Below are 23,349 nucleotides of genomic sequence, written 5' to 3'. Positions count from 1 at the left end.
CCCCCCCCCCCAGGCCCCAATGGCTGCTGACGATGTCACCTGTCCCCACTTGCTCTACAGGGCATGGGTGGGCAGCACCATTACTTTGGGCTTTGGCTGGCCGCCGACTTTGGGAAAGGACACAGCAAGGCCAAGCCCGCATGCACCACCTACAACAGCCCACAGCTGTCTGCCCAGGAAGACTTCCTGTTTGATAAGATGGAGGTGTGGGGACTTGGCAACCTCTCAGAGACATATGAGGTGAGTCCTACATGGCAGTGACCTCATACAGGGTCACAGCCTTTCTGCTGTGTGAGTGTGTGTGTGTGTGTGTGTGTGTGTGTGTGTGTGTGTGTGTATGTGCGCACGCGCACGCGTGGATGCCTCCTCTCCCTCTGGGGATAGTTTGGCTTCACCAGCTATGGGCTGTGCCAGGATCCATGCAGCAAAGTGGAGTGTGGGTCTGCCTCGGTAGTGGGGCCTACCTAAGATGTACACTTTGCCCAGCTAGAGGCCCTTTGCCCGCGCTGCCTGTTTGCATGAACAGATTTCTGTATGACCCTGGCATCCTACCCAGCCAAGGAGGCTTCAGGGTACCATGCCACCTGGCTACTTTGTGGCTCCAGTCTGATATGCCAGCCACTGGGAGGAAGTCACTGTGTGGCCTATGCTGGTGGCCGCTGTTGTCTCTCTGTGTACGTCCTGAACTCACCCGCTCCCTCTCTTCCCCAAGGGCAAGAACAAGAAGAGCATCCTGGACTCAAATCCCGAAGCCCGCTGCCTGTTGGAGATCAGTGGACTGGCAGGGCACAGCGAGGGACTGCGGGAAGTCCCCAAGAATGAAGACTGAAGCACCTGGACAGAGAGCTTCCTGGAGCAGGGGCGGGGACTCCCCCGGAGATGCAGGGCCGATAAGTATCCAGATTTCTCACCGCTGGGTGACAGAGAGAGCTCTTCTTACCCTCTGTCCTCACTCCTGGTTAGCCTTAACACAGAGCAACGTGGCTGCACGCAGGCCAGCATGGACATACTTAATCAGAACATAGTCATGCCAAAAAAGATCCCTCTGAAGCCATAATTGCTGGGTGTTGCCACCCAGCATCCCTGAGCGCAGGTTAGAACCTTGGCCTTAAACTTTGTCTTCTGTCTTTTGTCCATGGCACCCAAAGACGAAGAGCCTTGAAACCTGCAGGGAGTGGTGGTCGGTCGTTGGGGGTGTACATTCTTGCCTTGTGAGGAGGCACCATGTTTGGCCTTTGCTCTGGGGTCCCTGTAGTGCCCTGGTGGTGGCCCATCATGAGTGGAAAGACAGGGGTGTTTAGATGAATATCTTGGTACTCTGTGAGAAGATCCACACACCCCAAGCATGGAATTTGTGGGTTTGCAGCTGAAGATCTGAAGGAAATGTCTCTGGGGGCAGGTCCTCAGAGCAGGCTTGCCATGGGGGTCCCATCTAGCTTTCTTACACTTTTTAAGCGAGTCTGGTGAACAAGTGGGAAAACGTGACCTATTTACCCAGAGACCAAGCCTTTACTGTGCTGCTAACCCAAATATGAGACCTGGGATCTTTGGAGAGATTCAAAGTCTTCATGCTTGCCTACTGTGTGCATAACACCCACCCATTCCAGATGTCAGTGGTGGGTGATGTCCCCTCTTGGTTGGGGGTGTCAGCCTCTAGGTGCCTTCTCTGAGGTCACAGCTCAGGGCTTCTCAGGCGAAGGATGGGCCATGGGACAGCATGACTTACTTCAGACAGACTCTAGTGTGTCCCTAAAGACTGAAGATGACTCAGGTGGCCCATCACACTGTGAGTGATGGCCACCCAGCTCCATCCACCCAGAGGAGCTGTAGGCCCTTGAGACCCCTACATCTTGTTTGTAAACCTCTATGTCTTTTGCTGTAAACTTCAACCTTTACGGATCTGACACAAGCTCTACTTTTGCGTATATTGTTTGCCTCAATCAAAGGCCACAGTAAAGTCGGGTATGTGCATTTTTGCCCAAGAAGCTCCTGGGACACTCCACACAACAACCGTGAGCATAACAGAAGGTCTGAGGCAAGACCTTCCAAACAAAAATGCCATTTCTGGACACGGCAGGGTCGGCATGTGGTGCTGACAAGGGTTGGGCCATTTTGTTTTTCCTGGCAAGAAGCCAATTTTCAGTGGTCTGTGGGATAGAGATTGAAAACACTAGAATCTCCAGACAACCCCCAGTGTAACTTTACAGAACTGGGTCACTGTGCTATGGAGTGTGTTTTTTGTTTTGCTTTGTTTTGTTTTGTTTCTTTCCTAGGTGGGGTTTCTCAGGGTAGCCCTGGCTGTCCTCCAACAAGCCGGCCTCCAACTCAAGAGATACTCCTGCCTCTGCCTCCCAAGCGCTGGGATTAAAGCTGTGCACCACCACTGCCTGGCAAGTGGCAAGAGTTTCTTGTTTGTTTGTTTTAAATAAAGATGTGGTCATGCCTTTCATTGGTAGCAGACTTGGCATGACCCCTTGGGAGGTCAAGACACTACGGCTCCCATTCTCTCTGACCTCAGTGCTGGGATGGGATTCTGCTTAAGACAGGAGGGCCTCACAAGTGTTTGCTCAGAGAGCGCAGCCCTCTTGCAGTACTGGTGACAGGCTTTGCTTCCCATACTTCTAACAAATTCCACAGGGCACAAAAGCATGTGGGATGTCAGACAGGCTCCCGGAGAACTTCTCATTCCTTGTGAACTGTGGTCTTCTGTGAAATGGGCAGAAGAATGAAGCTGTGAGCACCACAGTCCTTCCTACAGGTAGGGGCTGAGCCAAGCCCAGAAAGTGCTAGAAGGAAGAGGTAAAGAAACGCAGACCAGTGTTGCACACGTGGTTGTTATGAACATCCAAGTGAGGGGCTGGGAGAACGGAGAGGAGAGACGGACAGTTCTGGGAAGGTTTATCCCCTCTCCCCTGGCTCCTCAGGAGGCCACACTCTGCACACTGGGACACAGCAGTGTCTTCACACGGTCTGTCCCTCAGTGGGAGTTGCTCAGGGTTTCTCTCCATCTTTCCTCATGATGTTTGTGTCAGCTGTGCAGATGCGGCATCTTGTCAGGCAGGCCAGCATCTGATTGGAGGCTGACTGTTACCATAGTGACCATCCTTCCTATATCTGGCACTGTGTCTCTGGGATGAACTAAAGACTAGTTGGTTTAAAAGATGCCCATTTTTCTTTTTGGCAGTGCTAGGAATGCAACAGGGGGTGGGGGTGGGGGGCTTGGTGCGTGCTAGGCAAGTGCTCCCTACTGTGCAGAGTCCCCAGTGCTTGGCTTTTTGAGACAGAGTCTTGTATATAGCTTAGGCTAACCATGGACTCACGGTCCCCTTACTTCTGCCTCGAATGCTGTGGCTATAGTTGTACCTCAGCACCTGGCTGAGGTATGGCAGAAATCTCTCTAACTCAGCCCTGTATTACCAAGTGCCTGCTCACCAAGCAGTGGTGGTACACAACTTCAGTTTTCAAAGTGCCCCTCTGGCTTTGTAGGGTGCCATTCTCCACCTTGATCTATAAGGACTCTTTCCACTGGGCTGTCATCTCCTCAGCCCCTGATACTCTTTGTGTTGAATTACCATGTCTTTCCTCGACTTAAGTTACCTCAAACATTTTATTTATGCTATATATAAATGGGCATTTTTGCCTGCACGTATATCTTCATCTGTAGGTACACATGCATATGAGTGTGATGCACGCCTTTGTGCAGGTTCACGTGTGTATGTGTGTGTGTGTGTGTGGGACCTATGCCTGTGTACAGATGTACATCCTGTACAGATGTTCATGTGTGTGTTGTATGCCTGTGTGTGAGAGTATACTTGGGCGCACATGAGCATACGTGTGTGAGACTTGTCCCTGATGCTTCCTGAATCTTGTGACCCCAAGCCATGGGTATCACAGAGCCACCTGTCCAGCCTCCTGAGCTACAAGAGCATGGGCTCTCCCTTGCTTGAGAAGGAAGTATGAAGGGACCTGAGAGCCCAAGTTGCCAGCCAGTGATGCTACACTGCAGGTCCCCATTCCCTCTGACAGCTGCCATCATGGTTTCATCTATAGGTCGCCTTTTGAGTGTGCAGGCACAGTTTCTCCAGTGACATTACACATTTTCTCATGATTCTTCATGTTTTCAGTGTGGGACTGAACCCATCTGTACCAGGTGGATGCTCAAGTGCTTAGCTTAGCCCTTTTACTTTAAGGGGCAGAGGCAGGGGGAATCATGAATCTTGCTGAGTTTCCCAGGCTGACCCTTGAGCTTGTAACCTCCTTGCCCTAGCTCCCCAAGTAGTTGGCATGTCAGGCGAGTGCCCAACTCGGTGACATCTCCACCGACTCCTCGTCCCTGACTCCCATGGAGATTCTCAGTTCTTTCTCCATGAGGTGTGTGATGCCAACATGTGCTTTGAGATGTTTCAGGGGGAGGGAGCTTTCATTCATGTTTGTATTTCTGAGGCATCCCTGTCAGAAGTGGGTTTCATTTTGGCATCCACGGAGTGAGAGCTTTGCAAACCCTGGGCACCATTGTGCTTCTATTAGAGAGAGTGTCAAGGTCTGTGGATTTCAGCTTTTTACATTTTCACCTCTCACTAAATGCCCCATCCACACTCAGCGATGTCACTGTGCTTTTGTTTTGAATCAGATTTTACATAAATCATACTTTCCGAGTTTCCCCACCCTCTGGAGCACAGAGGATTGAACTCCAAATCATGAAGCAAAGTTCTTTGTAGAACCTCATCTCAGATGGGGATGCAAGGCCTCAGCGGGGACGTCTGAGGGCAGAGTGGCCATGGTCCTGGTGGTTGTGAAGTCTTGTGCCGCCACATGGGGCTGCACTGCTCAAGCATAGAGAGAGGCAGGTTAAATAAAAAAACACGGTGGTTTAATAAATAGCGCCATGTTTTAGTATAAGCTCCACTCCGTCCTGTGCGGGGCATGTCCCAGCAGGTCAGGAGGACATGTGGAGCCAAGGTCCCGATGCTGCACGGTCCTAAAATTTGCCTCTTGGAGTAGATAGTGCAGATGGACAGGAACAGTCCAGAGGCATCCAAGGACACAGGTGAGTCAGGTCAGACACACTGGTTCTGTTACACAGCCTCCGGGAGCATCTGAGTAAGCCTGACTCTGGAGAAGAACTTTTCCCACAGCTTGAGCAGCTCCGACAGAATGAAGACAGACGAGGCCAGGCCAGTCAGCAGCAGCAGGTCTGCGGGAAGAGAGTCCCAGACAGTAGTGCCCACCTGCAGACCACCTGCCATGTTCTCAGCCTTCCTCTTCAACCTAACAGACTTGTGGGGGGTAAGGGGGAGGAGCTTGGCACCCTTGAATAGGCCAGGGTCCTCCTGTGACATCAGATGCGCAAACAAGTCACCATGGCTTTGGCAAGCCGGCTTTCTTCCCCACTGTGGAGAAGGTGGCTCGGAAACGTGCTTGTGGGTTCCCCGCCTTCCTGAGGTGCATCTCAGGTAGTTTGGACTAGCCTCAAGCTTGTGCAACTGAGAACTTCATACTCTTGGTCCTCCTGCCTGCACCTCACCAGCACCAGTGTTGGGATTATAGGCCTGCCTAGGTCACATGAAGCTGGGGATGGAGCCAAGCTAAGCAGACGCTTTGCCAAGAGAGCCCCATCCCAAGGGTTTTCTTTGCACGGGAATGTTCAGGCAAAGGCCAGAGATTGACTCTGGCTGTCTCTGCTCTCTGCCATGGTCCTTGTGAGACAGCGTCTCTCACTGAACCTGGAGGTCACCATTTTCAGCTAGGCTGACTGGCCACTGAGCCCCTCAAGTCCCCAGCACTAGCATGGGCTCTGAGGATCTGACCTGTGTCCCCAGCTCCTGGGATCCTTTTTGTTGTTCGCTCCCATAGAGCACTCATTGGGGCCCCACGGGGACTTGGATTTTAGGTCACAGGGAGGGCTGCTCTTCCTGGACCGCTCTGAGATCTCAAGTGCTTGTTCTATTTGCATATTTGCACACCCGTGTGGCCATTTTGGGCCTGCAGTAATCTGCACTGGAGCAATGGCCTGCTCTGTACTAGATCTAGGAGCTGACCCTCTGTCCCCTGCTCCTGGGTGGAGGTGGCCAGTGACCAACATGGGACAGAAGGAAAGGTAGGGGACCTGCAACCGCTGTTCTTGGGCTAGTTTTATGGCAGGACCCATCCCTGCAGGCCTAGGGACTGTTTGGCAGTGTGGAATGTGGGAGTCCTGGGGTCCAGAGCTGGGAAACACATGGGATGCCTTTGGGCATCTCTGACTGCTACGTTACATCCCTGTAGAAGTCACACCAGCCCTAGTCAAGCCCTCAGACTGTGTGTGTCCTGAGGTTGAGGATGCTGCTACCCAGTCCTAACCCCCCCCCCCCCCCCCCCCCCCCCCCCCCCCAGAACTCACTCTCTGCATAGGGGCCTCCTTTTGAGCTTCCTCTGTGTTCCCTGCATCTTCATGTCACCTTCCTACCCTATGTGTCACAGAACATAGGCCTGTGCAATAGCCTGTCTTTTGAGGGCAGCCCAGACTTCAAGCTCCCACTCTGTCGCTCACAGCTTCACCCCAGTTGGTGGCCAGTCTCAGCTCCTATCACTCACCGAGTGCGCTCAGGTTTTCTGTCTGGAAGACCTTTTGCAAGGGTGGGGCATAGATCACGGCCAGCTGCCCAAGGAGGGACCCAAGGATGGAGTACAGGAACATGCGGTTCCGGAAAAAGCCAATCTCAAATATCAGTTTGGTCTGTGGGGGATGAGAGGCATGAGTGGGCTGGTGTAAGCATACAGTGTGGATTCAGGAGCTGTGCCCGAGGGATATCATGCAGTCTGTGCTTCCCGCCCTCCCCCCCACCCCCCAAGTGGGCAGCTGGACAGAATGGGAGGTGCTGGGGTGGGTTGGAGCTGGAGCCCCTGGGGGCATGAAAGCTGAAAGCAGTGCCCCTCTCCCCAAATCTCTGCCTGGAGTATAGAGGCACAGTGCTACAGGGTCCCCATCCACAGTGCGCCCCCACACCACACCACCACTCCTGCCCCTCGTGGGTCTGCAGAGGTGGGGCTTCAGGCAGGGCCAGCTCTGCTCACCTGAGAGCGGCAGCTTAGGGCATTGAAGAGGTCAAAAAACACGAAGCAGGTGAAGGCCATGGTGGTGGTGCGTGGGGTGCTGGTGCCGTTCTCTGGGATCTGGAATGCAGTTTATAGGCATGCGCATGGCAGAGGAGGAAGGGGACCCCTTGCCTCAGAGCTGAGGGGTGCAGTGTGCCAGGTGGCCTGTGAGTGCCGCCCAAGGATGGCTGGTCAGCCCAGCCCCAAAGGTATACACACTAGAAGCTGGCTCTGAGCCTTGTGCTGTGCTGGCTCTGGGAGACTCCCACCCTGGGAGGAGTGTCAGCTGCCAGCACAGCTGGAAGGCAGCAGAGAAGAGAAGAGCACCTTCTCCTGTGGGTCGTGACCCCTCTGGGGACAAGTGACCCTTTCACAGCGGTCACCTAAGACCATCAGATATCTCTAATTCACAACAGAAGCAAAATTACAGTCATGACATACCCACAAAAATAATTCTATGATTGGGGGGTCACCAGAAGATGAGGAGCTGTATTAAAGGGGCTCAGAATTAGGGAGGTTGAGAACCACCACTCTAGTGGGTAACTGCCTTGCACGTCATCCCACTGCACAAACCCACAGACCAGAACCCATGTCCTATGAGGAGGGTGGGACAGCTGACCTCAGAGATAACCCGGCGTGGTAAGAGCATCAGTTGCACCTAACCGTGTCTATCCAGGCTGGCTCATCACAAGGACTGGCCAGAGCCCTGGTGAGATAGATTTGTGGGTGCAGGTTTTCATACTTTTTTTTTTTTGCCTCAGTTTCCCCTAACCTGATGGAATCCTTTCCAGGCTGGAACACAGCTCAGTCCTGTGCATATCCCCCGACCCTGGCTGCCAGGGTGGCTTTCAGAACCAATGTCACTTTTGTCACCTAATGCCCTGGAGGACATGTCTACATACAACAGAGATCCCTCAGTCTACCAGGTGGCTCATATGACCATGTAACTCCTCATCTTTGCCATATCCAACCTTGCCAGAGGCTTCTCAGCCCAGTGGGCCATGGAATTTACCTGTGCTAGGATGGGCTTAGACTAGAAGGGGATCCTGCAGCTTCCTGTGACAATAAAAATGGTGGGGGTCCCCCAAAACCCAGGGTCTGTGCCCTGGCCCAGCACTTGACTTCCATGCTTCTCCCCATCCAGCACCAAATCTCTGGTCTCTGGCAGCATCAAGCTCTCCTCTGTGTGTGTGTGTGTGTGTGTGTGTGTGTGTGTGTGTGTGTGTGTGTGTGTGTGTAGAGCACCCAGTCCCCAGTGCCCAGTCGTGCACAAGGCTCCCCTTCATGTCTGTGTGTGAGCCAATGCTATGCCTTGCTCACCTCTCTCCAGAAGATGAAGAGGGTCCCCCCTATGATGACAGCGGCTGACATGAGGACCTTCAGGATCAGGGCTCTGTTCAGGATGGTGTCCCCGACGCTCCGCGGAGGCCTCCGCAGGGCGTCTCTGTCCACAGGCTCCACCCCTAGGCTGTGCAGAAAAGACAAGGGATGCTTTGAAATGGCAACAGTCACTCAGAAGCTGGCCCAGGTGGTGCACCACCTGAAACCCCAGGTTTCTGGAGGTTGAGGCAGGAGGATTTCTGGGTTCAAGGTCAGCCTGTGTTACATAGTAAATCCCTAGGCCAACCTGGACTACACACTGAGAGCTTTCCTTTAAAAAGGACACCTGGAACAGGCTCAGACTTGTCCTCCAAACTGTCGCCTGTGAACAGGGCTGCTCTTGTTCCTGAGCAACTATTCCACAGATAGCTGGATAGCCGTAGCGCTCTCTCACGCTCCCCTCCCTCTGGCCCCCCATCTGTCTCCAAATGTACAGATGTGGAGAGGCCAGAGAACCTAGCAAGGGCCAGCACGGGGCTTCAGCCATGTCACAGCCTTCTAACCCTCATGCGTTCCCATTACCATAAGGGATCCTAACAGGGCCCAGCCCTGTCACCCAGAAACATCAGGAGAGCCCAGGTGCACATGGGATAGAGACGCGGGAGCTACCTGACCTACTGTCTCACAGGAGCCCTCATGGAAACATCAGCCCCGACTGGGCTTTGGGGAAACAAACGGGCTAGACTCCCTTTTTTTTTTTTTGTTTGTTTGTTTGTTTTTATAAAAAAGCATCAGGTGCATTTGGAATGACACCTTCCTGTGCAAGCAACCACGGCTGTTGGGCACATAGGTCTTCTGTACCCTTTAGCCAGCCCTCACTTCCCACCTACTCCTGAGACACCAGTGATCATCCGTGTCATTTGAGCAGCATCCTAAGGGTCAAGGAGCATCAAGTTCATGGTAACCAGCTAGAGTGGGGATGGACCCAATCAATCAAAACAATGGCACTTTCCCCTTCAGGGAAAGGCAGGGCAGAGGCCGAGGGATGAGGCCACCATTGTAGAGTCCTCAAAGAGGACGTCCTGGATGTGGTAGCCTGACTTTATAGTGGGACCAGGAGTGCACCATAACTGAGGGAACTCCAGTCTGCCCCTCCGGAAACTGTTCACACTTCAGCAGCCTAGAGATTCCCTTTCTTGAGAGGGAACACACGCGGTCCTGTCTGCAGTCCTCTGCCTCACCTCTGCGCTGGTGGCCCGTCCATGATGATGTTCACCCATAGGATCTGCATAGCGTTGAGGGGGCTGGGCAGGTTGCACACAGTGGACAGTGTGATGAGGCTCAGGGCCGCGATGCTCCTGTTGGGCACAGGCGACAGACAGCTCGTCAATGGGTGAGCACCAGATGCAGCACCCAGTGAGTACCGAGGAAGGTCTGTCTCTGCTTACGTGCTCAGCTGGAAGCGGACAAAGTTCTTGATGTTGTAGAAGATGCCCTTGCCTTCCTCTACTGCGCTCCTGAAAGGGAGGCAAGAGTGTCCGTGGGCAAGAGGTCTGGGGGCGGCAGCTCAGCCCAGGTGCAGCAGGGCAAGGTAACCTTTGCTGGCACACTTGGGACACAATGGTAGATGTGTCCCTTCTATGCGAACCCTGTGTGTGACCCCTTTCAACTGGGGCCAGGGCCCCACCTGTGCTCAGGATGTTGAGGGTTCAATACACCTGCAGCTCAACAGCAGATGAAAGGACCCAAGTTCCACACTAGAGGCAGAGCAAGAGGTTCAGAGACATCACTGTCCATCTGTCTGTCTTGTGTGTATATACTTTAAACACGTTGGATGTCCTGCTGTCTGTCTTACTCCTGTGAATCAGTGCTTCATGGAGCCTGAAGCAAAGCTAGCAGTCAGCAAGACCCAGGGCTCCAACTGTCTCTGCCCCTGACAGTGCCAGGGTTACAGGCGCTCCTGCGGCTATGTCTGTGGGCTACACAGACAGACAGACACCCACACCCACACACAAGCTTGGAAGAATATTTGTAATGGCAGAGAAACTTTGCTACAGTGGTGCCTTTGTTGTTAAAAATGTCTCTAAGTATTGTGCTCTAAGTACTGTGATTTACTTAAGAGCAAAGTCTTAAAGTCTTTCAGCTGGCTAACATTAAATCCAGAGGAGGGCAACTTCAATCCCCCTGCCTCTGCCTCCTGAGTTCAGGAGTCACATGTATGTGCCTCCTTGTTGAGCGTCCAGCCATGGCTTTTATTTATGTAAGTGTTCATAAGCGTGGAGGCCAGAGAACAACCCCGGATGTCACCCCCAGGAAGGCTGCCCTTTGGGTGAGACAAGATCTCTGACTGGCCTGGAGCTTGCCAATCAGGTAAACTTGGGTGATTAGTAAGCTCAGAGTCTCCCTGACTGCCTCTACCTCCCTGCCTGTGTTTTCATGCCGACCCAGGGTGCCACATTCATGACCCTATGCTTGCAGGCCAAGCACTTTGATGACTGAGCCACCCCCCAATCTTAATTTTTAACAGCTGGTTACTGGTTAGTCAAGTGACTCTAGGCCTGTGGTCTCCAACCTGTGGGCCATGACCCTGTTGGCAAACTCCAAAATATCTCCAAAAATATTTATAATTCAGAACTAGCAAAATTATAGTTATGAAGTAGCAACGCAATAACTTTATGATTGGGAGTCACCACAACATGAGGAGCTGTGTTAAAGGGTCTCAGCATTAGGGAGCTTGAGAACCACTGGGCTGGGCTTTCTTTATGTTCCACAGGGAGGTCAGGACAACCCCAAGTCTCCCCTGAGAAATGCCATACATTTGGAGTGGGGAACCCCTGCTACAGTGATAAGCGGGGGATGTAGCTCTCTCCCCAGGGACTCCGCTGAACCCCACGAGAACCCCCTCATATCCACCACAGTACATTCCGGGATGCAGGTATGGCAACTCACATAATGGCTGAGAAGTCATCATCCACCAGAATCATGTTGGCAGCCTCTTTGCTGACGTCTGTCCCTGTCTGTCCCATGGCGATCCCAATGTCCGCAGACTTCAGGGCAACTGAGTCATTCACACCGTCCCCTGTCATGGCTACAATTGCCCCTGACTCCTGCAGTGCCTGTGTGAAGAGCAGGCGGTGGAGGCTTGCACACAGCCCGAGGGCACTCTTACACCTTTTCTGTCTCCCTCCCTGTTGTACCACCTATTCTCCAGAAGCTGGGGCCAGCTGGCTTAGACACAGCAGCTCTACTGCAGGGCCATGGCCCTGAACTACTCAGCTTAGTGTCTTCATCTGCAAAGCAAATGACAGTTACCATCCTGGCCTCATGGGTTGCCGTGAGACCCTAGCTAGGACAACACAGGTGGCTTGTCCAAGGCACTGTTAGTGAGCAGTAAACTAAGCTAATTCTTGGGGCTAGCAAGATGTCTCATCAAGTAAAGGAGCTTTGTTACCAATCTTGATGCCCCAAGTGATTCCCAGGACCCACATGATCAATAGGAGAGAACACATTTCCACAGGTTGTCATGTGACCTCCACACATGTACTAGGGCATATGTGTACCCACATTCATATATATAAAATTCTCTCTCTCTCTCTTCCTCTCTCTCTCTCTCTCTCTCTCTCTCTCTCTTTGTAGCTCAGGCTGTCTTAGATTTCATGATCCTCCTACCGCAGCCTCCTGGGTACTGGGATGACAATTGTGAGCTACCATGCATTAATTGTTCAGCACTAAAACCTAAATATCCCAGAACTCCCTCAAACAGCCTCCAAAGAACAAAATACAGCTACCAAAGAGCTGAGCAAAGTTCCAGGTACAGATGTGGGGAAAGGCCCGAGACTCTCAGGCTTCTGGTTGACAAAGAGAAACCAGGCCAGCTCTGTGTGGACATCTGAATATTTTCTCTTTACAGCATCTAGCTCCCACTGTTTCCAGTGTCTGTGGTTAGTGGATCCAGGCTTTCCCACAACTACATTTATAGGGTCCACTCCTGCTTTAGCTGTGAAGTACCTATGAGAGATGGTGCTTCCCAGCATCCTTTGCAGCTAAACATGTGATGGCAATTCTGCCCTGTAAGTGGGGATGTGTGCATGGGATGCACACAGCTGCCTAAAACCTAGAGAAGAAAGCTATGGACAAGGCCAGCTAAGCAGCCTGCCCCCTTGGACCATTCTTGTCACTTGGTCAGCTGAGAGCCTGCCACCCCGGATGGTCCCACCCTGGATGGCCCCTGTCATTTGGCCCAGTTACCTTTATGATTTTAACCTTGTGCTTTGGACTGGTCCTGAAGAATACAGACACCTGGTATAGGGGGTCAAAGAACCATCAATGGACATGGGAGATGGAGGACCCCTCCGTCCCTGCCCTGTCTGCCCCCGGGAGAACCCACCTGCCTCACTTGGGCTGCCAGTGTGCCCTGCTCCATGCCCTCCACCTCCTCCCCGGACATAGCTTTCAGCTTCTCGTCGCATAGGCCGATGGTTCTTCCTTTGAGAGAGTCGGGGCTGAGGAGTGGCTCCTAGGCCTGAACGGTGGCCCTGACCCACCCGGGATTTGACACACTCAACTTTAGCCCATCTACACCATGTCTGACATAACCACATTTATGCATGACAAGGTGAACCTACACTTATGCATGACAAGGAAATGATGCAAAAATTGGCTTCCCTGAGGCTCACACTGCTGGGAAATGGTATTACTGGCACCTGATATGACCACCTCACAGCACTGGGCCTTAGTGGGACAGAGTCAACATGATTGTCCCGAACCATAATGATGGGAAAAGGCAGAGGAGACCTGCTGGCCCACTGCTGATGAAGACATCCAAGCATCAGAGTGGTCCTATGACTAGTCAAAGATGCCCAGCCAATGGAGGAAGCCAGACTGGAATTACACAGTATAGGATGCCACTTGTGTATGGACATCATAGCTGAAAAGCCCCTAAACACACAGTAGGTCCACTGTTTACATGTAGACTTTCCCCCTTTTAGACACAAGGTGGAGCAGGGAGCACTGGGCGTGAGGCCCCTTCCCTCCCTGCCCCTCACCCTGGTTACCTATGGCCAAGGCAGTTTCCAGGGCATCCCCTGTCACCATCTTAACTGACACACCAGACTCAGAGAGGACCTGGACCGCTTCCTTCACACCAGCCCTCGGGGGGTCGATGATGCCCACGAGACCCAGGAATGTCAGTCTTCCCAGCTCAGGTCCAGACGCCAGGGCTAGCACTGAGAGACAGAGGGACAGCTTGGCGGGAGCTGGGGACCATCTTATGTCCCTAGCAAGACCTACTGTGGCTCTTGGGGCAGCACAGGCACTCTAGACAGGAAGGGACGGGTATGGGCAATAGCCCAGGACACACAAGGCAGACTGTCCAGCCGCAGCCCCTGGGGGCTGCTGAACAGGCATCCTGTAAAAAGCCTCGCCTGCCTTGGGCTCGGCACTCACCCATCTGTCCCCAGAGTAGGGAGGTGGAGGTAATGGGTAGGGTGAGTTCACTGCTTCTCCTGGCCCCATGGAATACAAGCATTCCAGAGGGTTTTCAGATTTTTTTTCTCCAACAAGGGACTGGGCAACAAATGGCATGAGGGTTTCAACACCAGCCTGATGGGAAAGACACTGACCATGTAGCCGAGAAAACTTCAAAGTGGCCATGAAATAAATGACGGGTCTCCCTTCTATCAGAGTTCTAGGTTTTCATGGCAGAGGGCAGGAAGTAAGACAGTGCCTGGAATTAGCTCACGGCACAAACTTCGGATGCCCTAGAGAACGTGGCAAACGATGCTCCCAGTACGCAAGCCACTCCTGGATCAGCAGAGGTCAGGCAGTCTATCCTGACTGTGAAGTTTCATACTGGGCCTTGCTATCAGCCTGCCCCTGCCTGCCATTCTGGTGGCAGATTTGCCCAGGTCCCTGCTCTCATGCATCCTCCAGCAACATTATAGGCAAACTCCAAGCCCCAGTGAGCAGGGGAGGGAGATATGACACCAACCCCGCAGGCCAAGCGAGCCCATCTTCTTCTCTTCCTGCTGGCAGTAGGACTTCTGCTGAGGTGTCAGAGGAAGGGGGATGCCCCCATTGTTGTACATGCTGCAGTGATGGATCACTTCCTCAAAGGCCCCTTTCATGAAGTAAATGTCTTCCTGATCCTTGGAAGGAAAGGGAAAAGAACCCGCCGTCACTGGGTGCACCCTGCTGTATAGACAGCTGCCTCACACTTGAGCCTTTACCACAACCCCCAAAACATACAGGTCCCGGGTCCACACCTGGACTTTTTTTTTTTAAAGTCATCTTTGTATTTTAAAGATTTATTTATTTATTCTATGTAAGTATACTGTAGCTGTCTTCAGACACTCCAGAAGAGGGTGTCAGATCTCATTACGGATGGTTGTGAGCCACCATGCGGCTACTGGGATTTGAACTCAGGACCTTCGGAAGAACAGTCAGTGCTCTTAACCACTGAGCCATCTCTCCAGCTTCCCACAGCTGGACTTTACAATGCAGGCCAGGAGGAGCCTGAGACCCCTCCCCCCACATTGTGGCTGGATCAGGGTCCCCACTGTGACCACCATGGGTCAGAATGCCCAGTTCATGGCTGTCATCTTTCTGTTAGAAGCTCCTGGAAGGTATAAGACACCCCCACACCATCTTCTCCAGGTGTCTGTGCCTTATTTTTTATTTTATTTTATTTTATTTTATTGTTTTGGTTTCTCTGTATAGCCCTGACTGTCCTAGAACTCACTCTGTAGACCAGGCTGGCCTCGAACTCAGAAATCTGCCTGCTTCTGCCTCCCAAGTGCTGGGATTAAAGGCCACCACCGCTCGGCTCTGTGCCTTATTTTGGTTTGAGGGAAAGATAGCATTGCAGACACAGTGTGTTCCTATTACCCCAGCTCTCAGACACTGAGGCAGGAGGTCCCTGAGTTCCAGGCTCACCTGGGCCCCTTAGTAAGGGGCCCTTAGTTATCTCAACAAAAGCCAAGCTTACCTCGTTCTTCGGGCTGCACCTTACTGCCATCCACTTCTGCTCCGAGCTGAAGGGAATTTCCTTTTTCCGTACATAGGAATCTTTGACGCCACCTAAGTTCATCTGGGGTATAAGAGGGGGTGTTGTCAGGGAGTCATCCCAAGCCAGGCTGCATGTGAACCTTTGTCTGTGTAAAGCAACATTCCAACTACAGAAACCCAGGCAATAGCTACGGGAAGGAAGGCTGCCTGTTTTCAGAGGTCTCACCCGGGAAAACAATTTCTTCTCTGTGCTCCCAGAACCAAACTTTTGCCTCAGCTCCCTTAGAAACTTCTAGGAAACAAAGACATTTGGGTAGGTGCAGTCTGAGGCCTGCAGGGACATCTCTGTATGGTCCTGGAAGACTTTGGGGCCTGTTGCTCACCAGATCAGACTCAATTTCCCAAAAGCAGCCCCGTATGAGCTGGATATCTCATGCACTAGAGTTAGTGTTTGGGAGGGAAAGAAATTCCAAAATTCCAATAACAGCAGTAGATGTGGGAATGACTTAGGAAAAGAGGCAGCCGTGAGGACCCTGGTCCTCTATTGACATAGGGTCTCACATTGTAGCCCTGGCTAGCCTGGGATTTGCCATATAGGCCAGGCTGGCCTTTTACTCACAGAGAACTGCCTGGTCTCCTTGCTCAGTGCTGAGATTAAAGGCATGTGCCACCATGCCTGGAAAGTGTTCCCCACCTCCCTCAAAGCACAGATATGCCCGCAGCCTCCACAGCAGGGAGTGATGGTTGAGCTATATGGAATGCTATCCTCTGAGAAGGGCAGCCATCAGTATCTCTTCATTAGAGAAGTATGACTCATCCCAAGAGATCCTCAAGATGAGACCTGTTGATATTCCATTACCTTACCCAGGCCTCTGACCCTTCCCTCCTCATTCGGGATTCTAGTGACCTCCTCAACCCCACCCCAGCTGGAGAGGGGGACATGCTAGAGTATGTAAGAGGCAGAAGGTTCCCTGCAGGAGACACACCAGATCAGGCGTGCTCTATCTCTGCAGCTCAGGGAATGTCACACCCATGCAGGGGCATGGCTGTTTGGGGTCACCATGCTATTTCCAGCAACCCCAATGAACTCAATCAGGGTTGGAGTGTGGCTCAGTCAGCCACAATGCCCTGGGTTCTGTTCTCAATACCAAAAACTAAGTAATGAAATTGTGAAGGTGATGTAATAGAGGGGTGGGCAGATGCCTAGGCTTGGGGAGGTGGCTTTGCAGGTAAGAGGCCTTGCTGTGCCAACATGAGGACATAAGTTCAAATCCCCAGCACCCATGTGTGCTAGTCAGTGTCCTTTATAGGAACAGAACTGATAGAATCAGTATAATGACATGCAAAAGAGAGAAAAGAAAACACAACTATCTGCTTAATATATGTGTATATATGCACACACATTCTTAACAACACATGACAGAACGTGTCAATTGTAATCCTTGTTTCTATAACTGGTCTTATGACCTTAGCTGGTATTTATAACTACCTTCCTCTATGACCCATTCTCTATTTCCTCCATCCTCAGCAAGCCCCTCAGCAGGTCTTGGCTCTTTTCCTGGAGGTATGACCCACACCTTCATCCCTGAAGCACCTGCATCCTTTGTCATCATCCTGCCTGGATGAGGCTGTTGTAGTTCTCCCCTGACTTTAATCACAGGACAGGATAGCACCAAGAGATGCCCTAAAGGATCTCCTGCACTCCAGACACTTCTATCATGGAGAAGAAATCTAGTTTCCCCTTGTTTATGGGGATCAGTCAGCCCTCCTAACACTGTTGTTCCTTTCTTAGCCTGCTGTTGGCTTTTGGGCACCAGAAGCGCACAGTGGCCAGGGGGAAGGCTGGGCTTCCACTTCAGTGGGACGTTTGTTGTGGCTCCTAGTGGGAGTTCTTCCCACTCTAGAACCAAAACTTCTAGGCCAGCGAGTGGTCCTCTGTGTTGTCACCTCGGTGCTGTGGGGAATGGGGAGGGTAACAGGAAGATTTCTGGGGACCGCTTGCTGCCAGCCTGGCTCTAGGTTCACCCTCTTACCTTCATGGCCAGCACCACCAAGGCCCCTTCTGTGGGCTGCCCCATTACAGTGTTCTTCCTGATGACAGCATTGTTGGCCACGCAGCCTGCCTGAAAGGGGGTGGGGGTGGGTTGCAATATCTGCAGTTAGTATTGGGAACCAGCACCTGCCCTGGGCTCACTCACACCCTGAAAAGGCTGGACACTGCAGACATGGCCTTACTGCATGGCCAGGCTACCAGAGAGTTTCCTTCAAATAAGCCAGTGACTCAGACACACACAGGTGTGTGCTCCCCTCCCCTCCCCCACACTCAGGACTGGAACTCAGTGCCTCTCACATGCTGGGTAAGTCTTCTCCACTGAACTGTACTCCAGCTTTAGCTTTAGTTTTTTGTTTTTTTGTTTTTTTTTCGTTTTACATTTTGAGATAGGGTTTGCTAATTGCCCAGGCTGGCCTTGAACTTGCAGTTCTCTTGCCTTAGCCTCTTGGGATGCCAGCCCTGTATCACCAGGATAGGAAATGGCTTAGGAGGAGTGCTGGTTCCAGATGCTGTCATCGGGGAGTACCTCGCACAGGTGGGCTGGGGTTGAGGTAGGGTGTGGTGGGGTGGCAGTGGCCACTAGTAAGGTGTCTACTCAGGGTCACACGGTGCTTGGTGTGTGATGACATACGGGAGAATGAGCAGACATCACTAAGCCACAGGCTTTATGGAACTGTTCTGCAGCAGTAGTCTAGGGAATAATCTAGACTAGAAACTGACAGTACATGAGCAACTGCCACTTCCCTGCTACACTGGGACTCGACTCAGCCCTCCAGTGGTGTCCCTGAGTTTGTTCCTGAGTCTGTAAGACTGGAGCTGAGGGGGCTGCGGGGAGGGAAGGCAGCCAGGCAGGGCCCACGTGAGAGGGAGGACTGCTGGGGAGGAGGGAGACTCTGACTTCCTGGAAGCTGCCTGCTACACAGAGAGGGCAGATGATGTAGGTGGAGGAGGATCCGGATCCCCAACAAGGAGCCCAGCCAGGTTCCCACCTTCCTTTCCCCTCTGCCTTCCTATCCACGTCAGGGTGATGTCCGAGCAGACCCCTGAGGTCAGTCAGTCACCCCCCCCTCCATTTCAGGCAAGTCCCACACTGTTCCACTTATGGCCACCCAATTCTCACCTCCACCAGCTTCCCCACAGATACGTTGTTGAATCCTTTGATTATTTCCTTGGATGGCAGAAGACACACACTCCCTTCACTGCTGTATCCGACCCCACTGACCTGGAAGGACATGGCAGAAGGGTGCCATCAACAGTCAACCCGCTCCCCCCTGCCCACACCCTGGATGGCGCATGTTCCCTCCCCGAGGGTCTATCCCAGAGCCACAAGCCTTCACATGAGAATGACCCTGCAGACTGCTGACTGCCCAGGACCTCTCCCTGACAGTGGAGGCTGTGTGTACTATGACAAATGGCTGCAAGCGCTCCTGGTGGAGGCTGTGGCCACACAAGGGCCACATAAGCTAAGGTGCTTACAGAGAGGGCTTGGAAGAGACTGTATCCTAAACCAAGAGGAAACACTGAGGCTTCTGTAGCTCATAAACCTCTATCAGTGAAGACGGTTCGGGCTGGGGCTGAAAAGCAACCAGCCACGTAATGTTTACAGATCGGCATGTCAGTGTGCCAAGACAATGTTATTGAGGGGTGGCCAGTGGTTAAGAGTGGCCTTATACGGGATCCACGTTCAGTTCCCAGCACCACCACTAGATGGCTTCAAACTGCTTGTAACACCAACTTCAGAGGATCCAATGCCCTCTTCTGGCCTCCAAGACCACTGCTTTTATGTGTACACACTGGCGCATAGGCATATAGACATGTACATACATAATCTTTAAGATGGGAAAAAGAAAGAAAGAAGGAAAGAAAGGAAAGAAATAAATAAAGAAAGAAAGAAAGAAAGAAAGAAAGGAAGAAAGAAAGAAAGAAAGAGAGAAAGAGAGAGAGAAAGAGAGAAAGGGAGAAAGGAGGAAAGGAAAAAAGGAAAAAAGGAAAGGGAGTAAGGAAGGGAGGGAGGGAGAGGGAGTGAGCAGCCATGGCCTGTGGGCCCCCACTTGGTGATCCTTTCCTTTGAAAAGGATCAACAGAAAAATATCCATACTCCAAATTGCTGGTTAAGGGAGTGTACAACTGCACCATGGGAGAGGCAGAGAATGACTCCAGGTCAGTTTGTCATGGGTGGTGACAGGTACTTCTGTAGCTTTTAATTTTTTTACATAAAGAGCTGGGTGTGGTGACTCAGGCCTGGAAATTCCATCATATGGGAAGCTGTGACAAGAGATTTACTACGCAGTAAATCCTGGGCTACACAGTGAGGTTCAGCCCAGCCCTGGCTACAGAGTGAAACTGTTTCAAAAAGCTCCAAGGCAGATGGGACTAGTGGCTCAAGCCTGTCGTCCTAGCTACTGGAGAGGCCGAGGCAGGTGATCTCAAATTCAAAGTCAGCTTGGCTACAAAGTAAGATCTTGTCTTGAAATAAAAGTGAACAACAAGCCAGGGAGTACAGCTCAATGGCAGAGTGTTTTCCTATCATGCTGGGCAATCCTCAGCACCACAAAATGGGGGTGGGAGGTTAAAGAGGGGCTGGGAGTGTGGTTCAGTAGTGCTGTGCCTGTCTAGTGTGGAAAAGACTCTGGGTTCCATCCTGCAAAAATATAAAAAGTAAAATTTGGCAATTAAAAAAAATAAAAGAGAGCCAGGCGGTGGTGGCACACACCTTTAGTCCCAGCACTTGGGAGGCAGAGGCAGGCAGATTTCTGAGTTGGAGGCCAGCCTGGTCTACAGAGTGAGTTCCAGGACAGCCAGGGCTACACAGAGAAACCCTGTCTCGAAAACAAAACAAAACAAAACAAAAATAAAAGAGGACCTGAGTGGTGGTGGGCCATGCTTTCAATCCCAGCACTCAGGAGACAGAGGCAGGAGGATCTCAGAGTTCAAGACTAGCCTGGTCTATAGGGTGAGTTCCAGGGTAGCCAAGGCTACACAGAGATACCCTGTCTTTAAAAAAAAAACAAAAACAAAACAAAACAACAAAAAACAAAAAGCAAAATAAATGAATAAATAAAATCAAACAGGTCATCTTAAAATTGGTCATAATACTTTCTTAGACCAACCTCCAAGGTATTTATTTCTTCCTTGCTGTTCTAGAGGACTCTGTCACTTCCTTGGGCAGGAGAGGGCTGGCAGGGTGCCCCTTGGTCTCCTTCCTTGTGAGAGAACATGAGGCTTACCTCAGCATGGAACCCATCAGATGTGACAAGCTGGGTTGCTGTCATTTCGTTGGCTGTCAGAGTGCCTGTCTTGTCAGAGCAGATGACATTACAGCAACCTGACACCACAGAGACAGGTTTAGAGAGGTGAGCTGTCACTAAGCCTGGGTTCACACCACCCAACCCCACACCACCCCCTGACTCAGTCTGCATGGGAGGGGGAGCCCTCACCAAGAGTCTCTACAATGGGCAGCTTCTTTACGATGACCCGCTTCTTAGCCATCCGCAGCACCCCCAGGACCAGTGTCACCATGACAACGATGGGCAGCCCCTCTGGAATGGCTGCCACAGCCAGGCTGGGTAGAAAAGTTGAACCAGACTTAACACACCAAAGGGTGATAGGAGTCTCGGCTGGTGCTGGTGATGAGGATCTCATCTATCGAAGCTTGTCTTTGCTCCTGGTGAACATTCTATTCAATTTCTAATCCCACAATGCACTGGTCTCCTTCACTATTTTTGCCTGGACCACATTCCTGGTAAACTAATCCCTGACTTGGGAGGGGGGGCCTCTCCAGTCAGGCAGTCACATGTTAGTGTGAGTTGGTGTCTTTTAGCATTTCAACCATTCTCATTTATAAGAATTAAGAGGTAGAGTTTCTGGGGAGGCACTTGACAGTTCCCAAATCAGGAGACTAGTGAAGGTGGTGGCTTTGGCATGGAGATTCTTTTCTGGGTCCCTTGAAGTCCAGTGGCCACTGGCTAATTTAGCGGTTTACTATTTTTCCTGTGGCTACCAAAGAAACCAAAGCAGAGGGGGTCCCCACCCCCGCCCCAGCCCATGCACACTTTCACAAGAGAAGATGGGATGTCTGCTCACTTCAGCACTGCTCCCCAGCACTGTGGCCCCCAAGCTGAGATCCTGAGAGAAGCTGGCCACACCCACCACCCAAACCCCCTTCTTTAGCTCTAGTGTGGAGGTGGAAATGTTTAACTTGTAATCACGGTGAACTCTCAAGTATTTTCATTAGAGGGGGCTGCCCGCAGTAATTTCTCGAAAGGGTCTACTTGGGTTGTGGACGTGATAGGGAAAGCTGTTACCTGAAAAGCCACACACAAGATAAGAGAGGGGTCAGTCCAAGCCATGCTGCACATGGGAGCCCCAGGCCAGGCCTTCCCAAAGCAAACTGTCACTCAGAGGTCTGGGACAAGCGTATTGCCAGATCAACTATACTGGAGGCCAGGTATTGTTTTAATACCATGACTATATTTGGTTTTTACAAGACAGTATCTCACGTAGCTCAGGCTGGCCTAGAACACACTATGTAACTAAAGGTAACCTGGATCTTACTTCCTCCACCTGGACAGTGTGGGGATGAGCTACAAGTACAACCACACCTGGTTTCCATGGTGCTGGAGTGCAACTTGGGGCATCAAGCATGCTAGGCAAGTGCCCTAACAACTGAGCCCCATGTCCAGCCTTATAAGGATCTAATTTTTACGCATTAGTACCAGAAAAAATTTAAATATGACAAGAGTTCTAATTGAAAGCCATTTCTGTCTATGGTGATGCAGGGGCAGCCACTTCCTTATTCGTTTGACACATGCCAAAGGGACAGGTATGAGCTCGTGAATATCTTCGAGGACCTGACCCTCACTGGCCTGGCACAGGGTGAGCATTTGGCTCAGGCTAGTGAATTGTCAGAAGAATTGGGGGAAGTTCACAAGACCTTTATGGTCAAGTGCACTGAATGGTGCTGAGCATCATGGTTGGGTTTTCCACATGAGAAAAGAGAGAGAGGCTGGTGAGTGACTCGGGTGGTAAACATACTTGCTACTGAGTACTCACGGCCCGAGTTCCATTTCCAGGGCCATGTGGTGGAAGGAGAGTACTGACACCTGCACTTTGTGTCCTGATCTCCATATACACATGTGTACATCTCACACAGATCTCCACGTGTGCCTGCCCACTCTCAAATAGATAAATGTTTTGTTTTGTTAAATGCAGTGTGATAGTATAGTATGGGTTTTCTGGTCTAAGTCTGCTGGCCAAGCATGGTGGCTCCTACCTGCAATCCCAGCACTCAGGAGATAGAGGAAGGGGGATCACCATGAGTGTGAGGCCAGCCTGAGCTTCATAAGACCCTGGTCTTAAAAAAAAAAAAACACACAAAACAAAACAAAAAGAGAGAGAATATGAATAGTGACCTTTCACCCGGAGACAATGAGCCATTCAGAGACAAGTTATATAAAACGGAATTACTGAATTTGGCAGGGGACGGGGGTCAGTTTCCATGGTGATGGTAAAGCCAGTTTCCTTGGTTTTATGGCCCCAGGCTGGATAGACCAGCTAAGCAAACATTTACTTTAGATTATGAGGGGGACGCCCCCATATGTCAAGAAATGGGTGTAGTGTGCACACCTGGATATGTTCATAGCATAAAAAAATAATCCACAAACTAATAAAGATCAGAAAAGACCAGGAAGAGCAAGTTCCTTAAATCATCTTTAATAACACTCTGGCCATTGGGGCCTGAGGTGGTTTCTAGAAAAATGATTTTCCGCTTTTATTTCTTTTCCAATTATTTCCTTGGTGGATCTTCTGCTTTTCTACTTTCTGAGTCAGTGGTGTTCCCCTCCTGCTATTCTCTTCCTGCCTGGTGCTCCCCTCCTCCTCCTATTCTCTTCCTGTCT

At 51.4% G+C, this 23,349-nt stretch overlaps 2 protein-coding genes across 7 annotated transcripts in view; one reads left to right on the top strand and one right to left on the bottom strand.

Moving 5' to 3' along the window:
• Meak7 (MTOR associated protein, eak-7 homolog) overlaps nt 1-1,936 on the top strand; it is a 19,959-nt gene extending 18,023 nt beyond the window's left edge. For all 4 annotated transcript variants that reach the window (XM_031341566.1, XM_031341567.1, XM_031341565.1 and 1 more), the window contains exons 7-8: nt 61-240; nt 713-1,936. In XM_031341566.1, the coding sequence (XP_031197426.1) occupies nt 61-240; nt 713-829 (297 nt within the window). In that variant the 3' untranslated portion in view covers nt 830-1,936. The remainder of the gene's footprint in view (nt 1-60; nt 241-712) is intronic.
• A 2,667-nt stretch (nt 1,937-4,603) lies between these two features.
• Nucleotides 4,604-23,349, bottom strand: part of Atp2c2 (ATPase secretory pathway Ca2+ transporting 2) — a 62,397-nt gene continuing 43,651 nt past the window's right edge. For all 3 annotated transcript variants that reach the window (XM_031341562.1, XM_031341563.1, XM_031341564.1), the window contains 16 exons: nt 20,890-21,014; nt 20,680-20,777; nt 18,573-18,674; nt 17,433-17,522; nt 15,380-15,481; nt 14,384-14,540; nt 13,449-13,619; nt 12,782-12,879; nt 12,643-12,693; nt 11,344-11,510; nt 9,843-9,911; nt 9,636-9,752; nt 8,395-8,542; nt 7,054-7,152; nt 6,574-6,715; nt 4,604-5,194 (listed from right to left, as the gene is read on the bottom strand). In XM_031341562.1, the coding sequence (XP_031197422.1) occupies nt 5,076-5,194; nt 6,574-6,715; nt 7,054-7,152; nt 8,395-8,542; nt 9,636-9,752; nt 9,843-9,911; nt 11,344-11,510; nt 12,643-12,693; nt 12,782-12,879; nt 13,449-13,619; nt 14,384-14,540; nt 15,380-15,481; nt 17,433-17,522; nt 18,573-18,674; nt 20,680-20,777; nt 20,890-21,014 (1,855 nt within the window). In that variant the 3' untranslated portion in view covers nt 4,604-5,075. The remainder of the gene's footprint in view (nt 5,195-6,573; nt 6,716-7,053; nt 7,153-8,394; nt 8,543-9,635; nt 9,753-9,842; nt 9,912-11,343; nt 11,511-12,642; nt 12,694-12,781; nt 12,880-13,448; nt 13,620-14,383; nt 14,541-15,379; nt 15,482-17,432; nt 17,523-18,572; nt 18,675-20,679; nt 20,778-20,889; nt 21,015-23,349) is intronic.

The sequence above is a fragment of the Mastomys coucha genome, unplaced genomic scaffold (assembly GCF_008632895.1).
Source record: "Mastomys coucha isolate ucsf_1 unplaced genomic scaffold, UCSF_Mcou_1 pScaffold22, whole genome shotgun sequence".
NCBI classification, from domain to species: domain Eukaryota; kingdom Metazoa; phylum Chordata; class Mammalia; order Rodentia; family Muridae; genus Mastomys; species Mastomys coucha.
The sequence above is the reverse complement of the archived record's forward strand: the minus strand, read 5'-3'. Positions and strand labels throughout refer to the sequence as shown.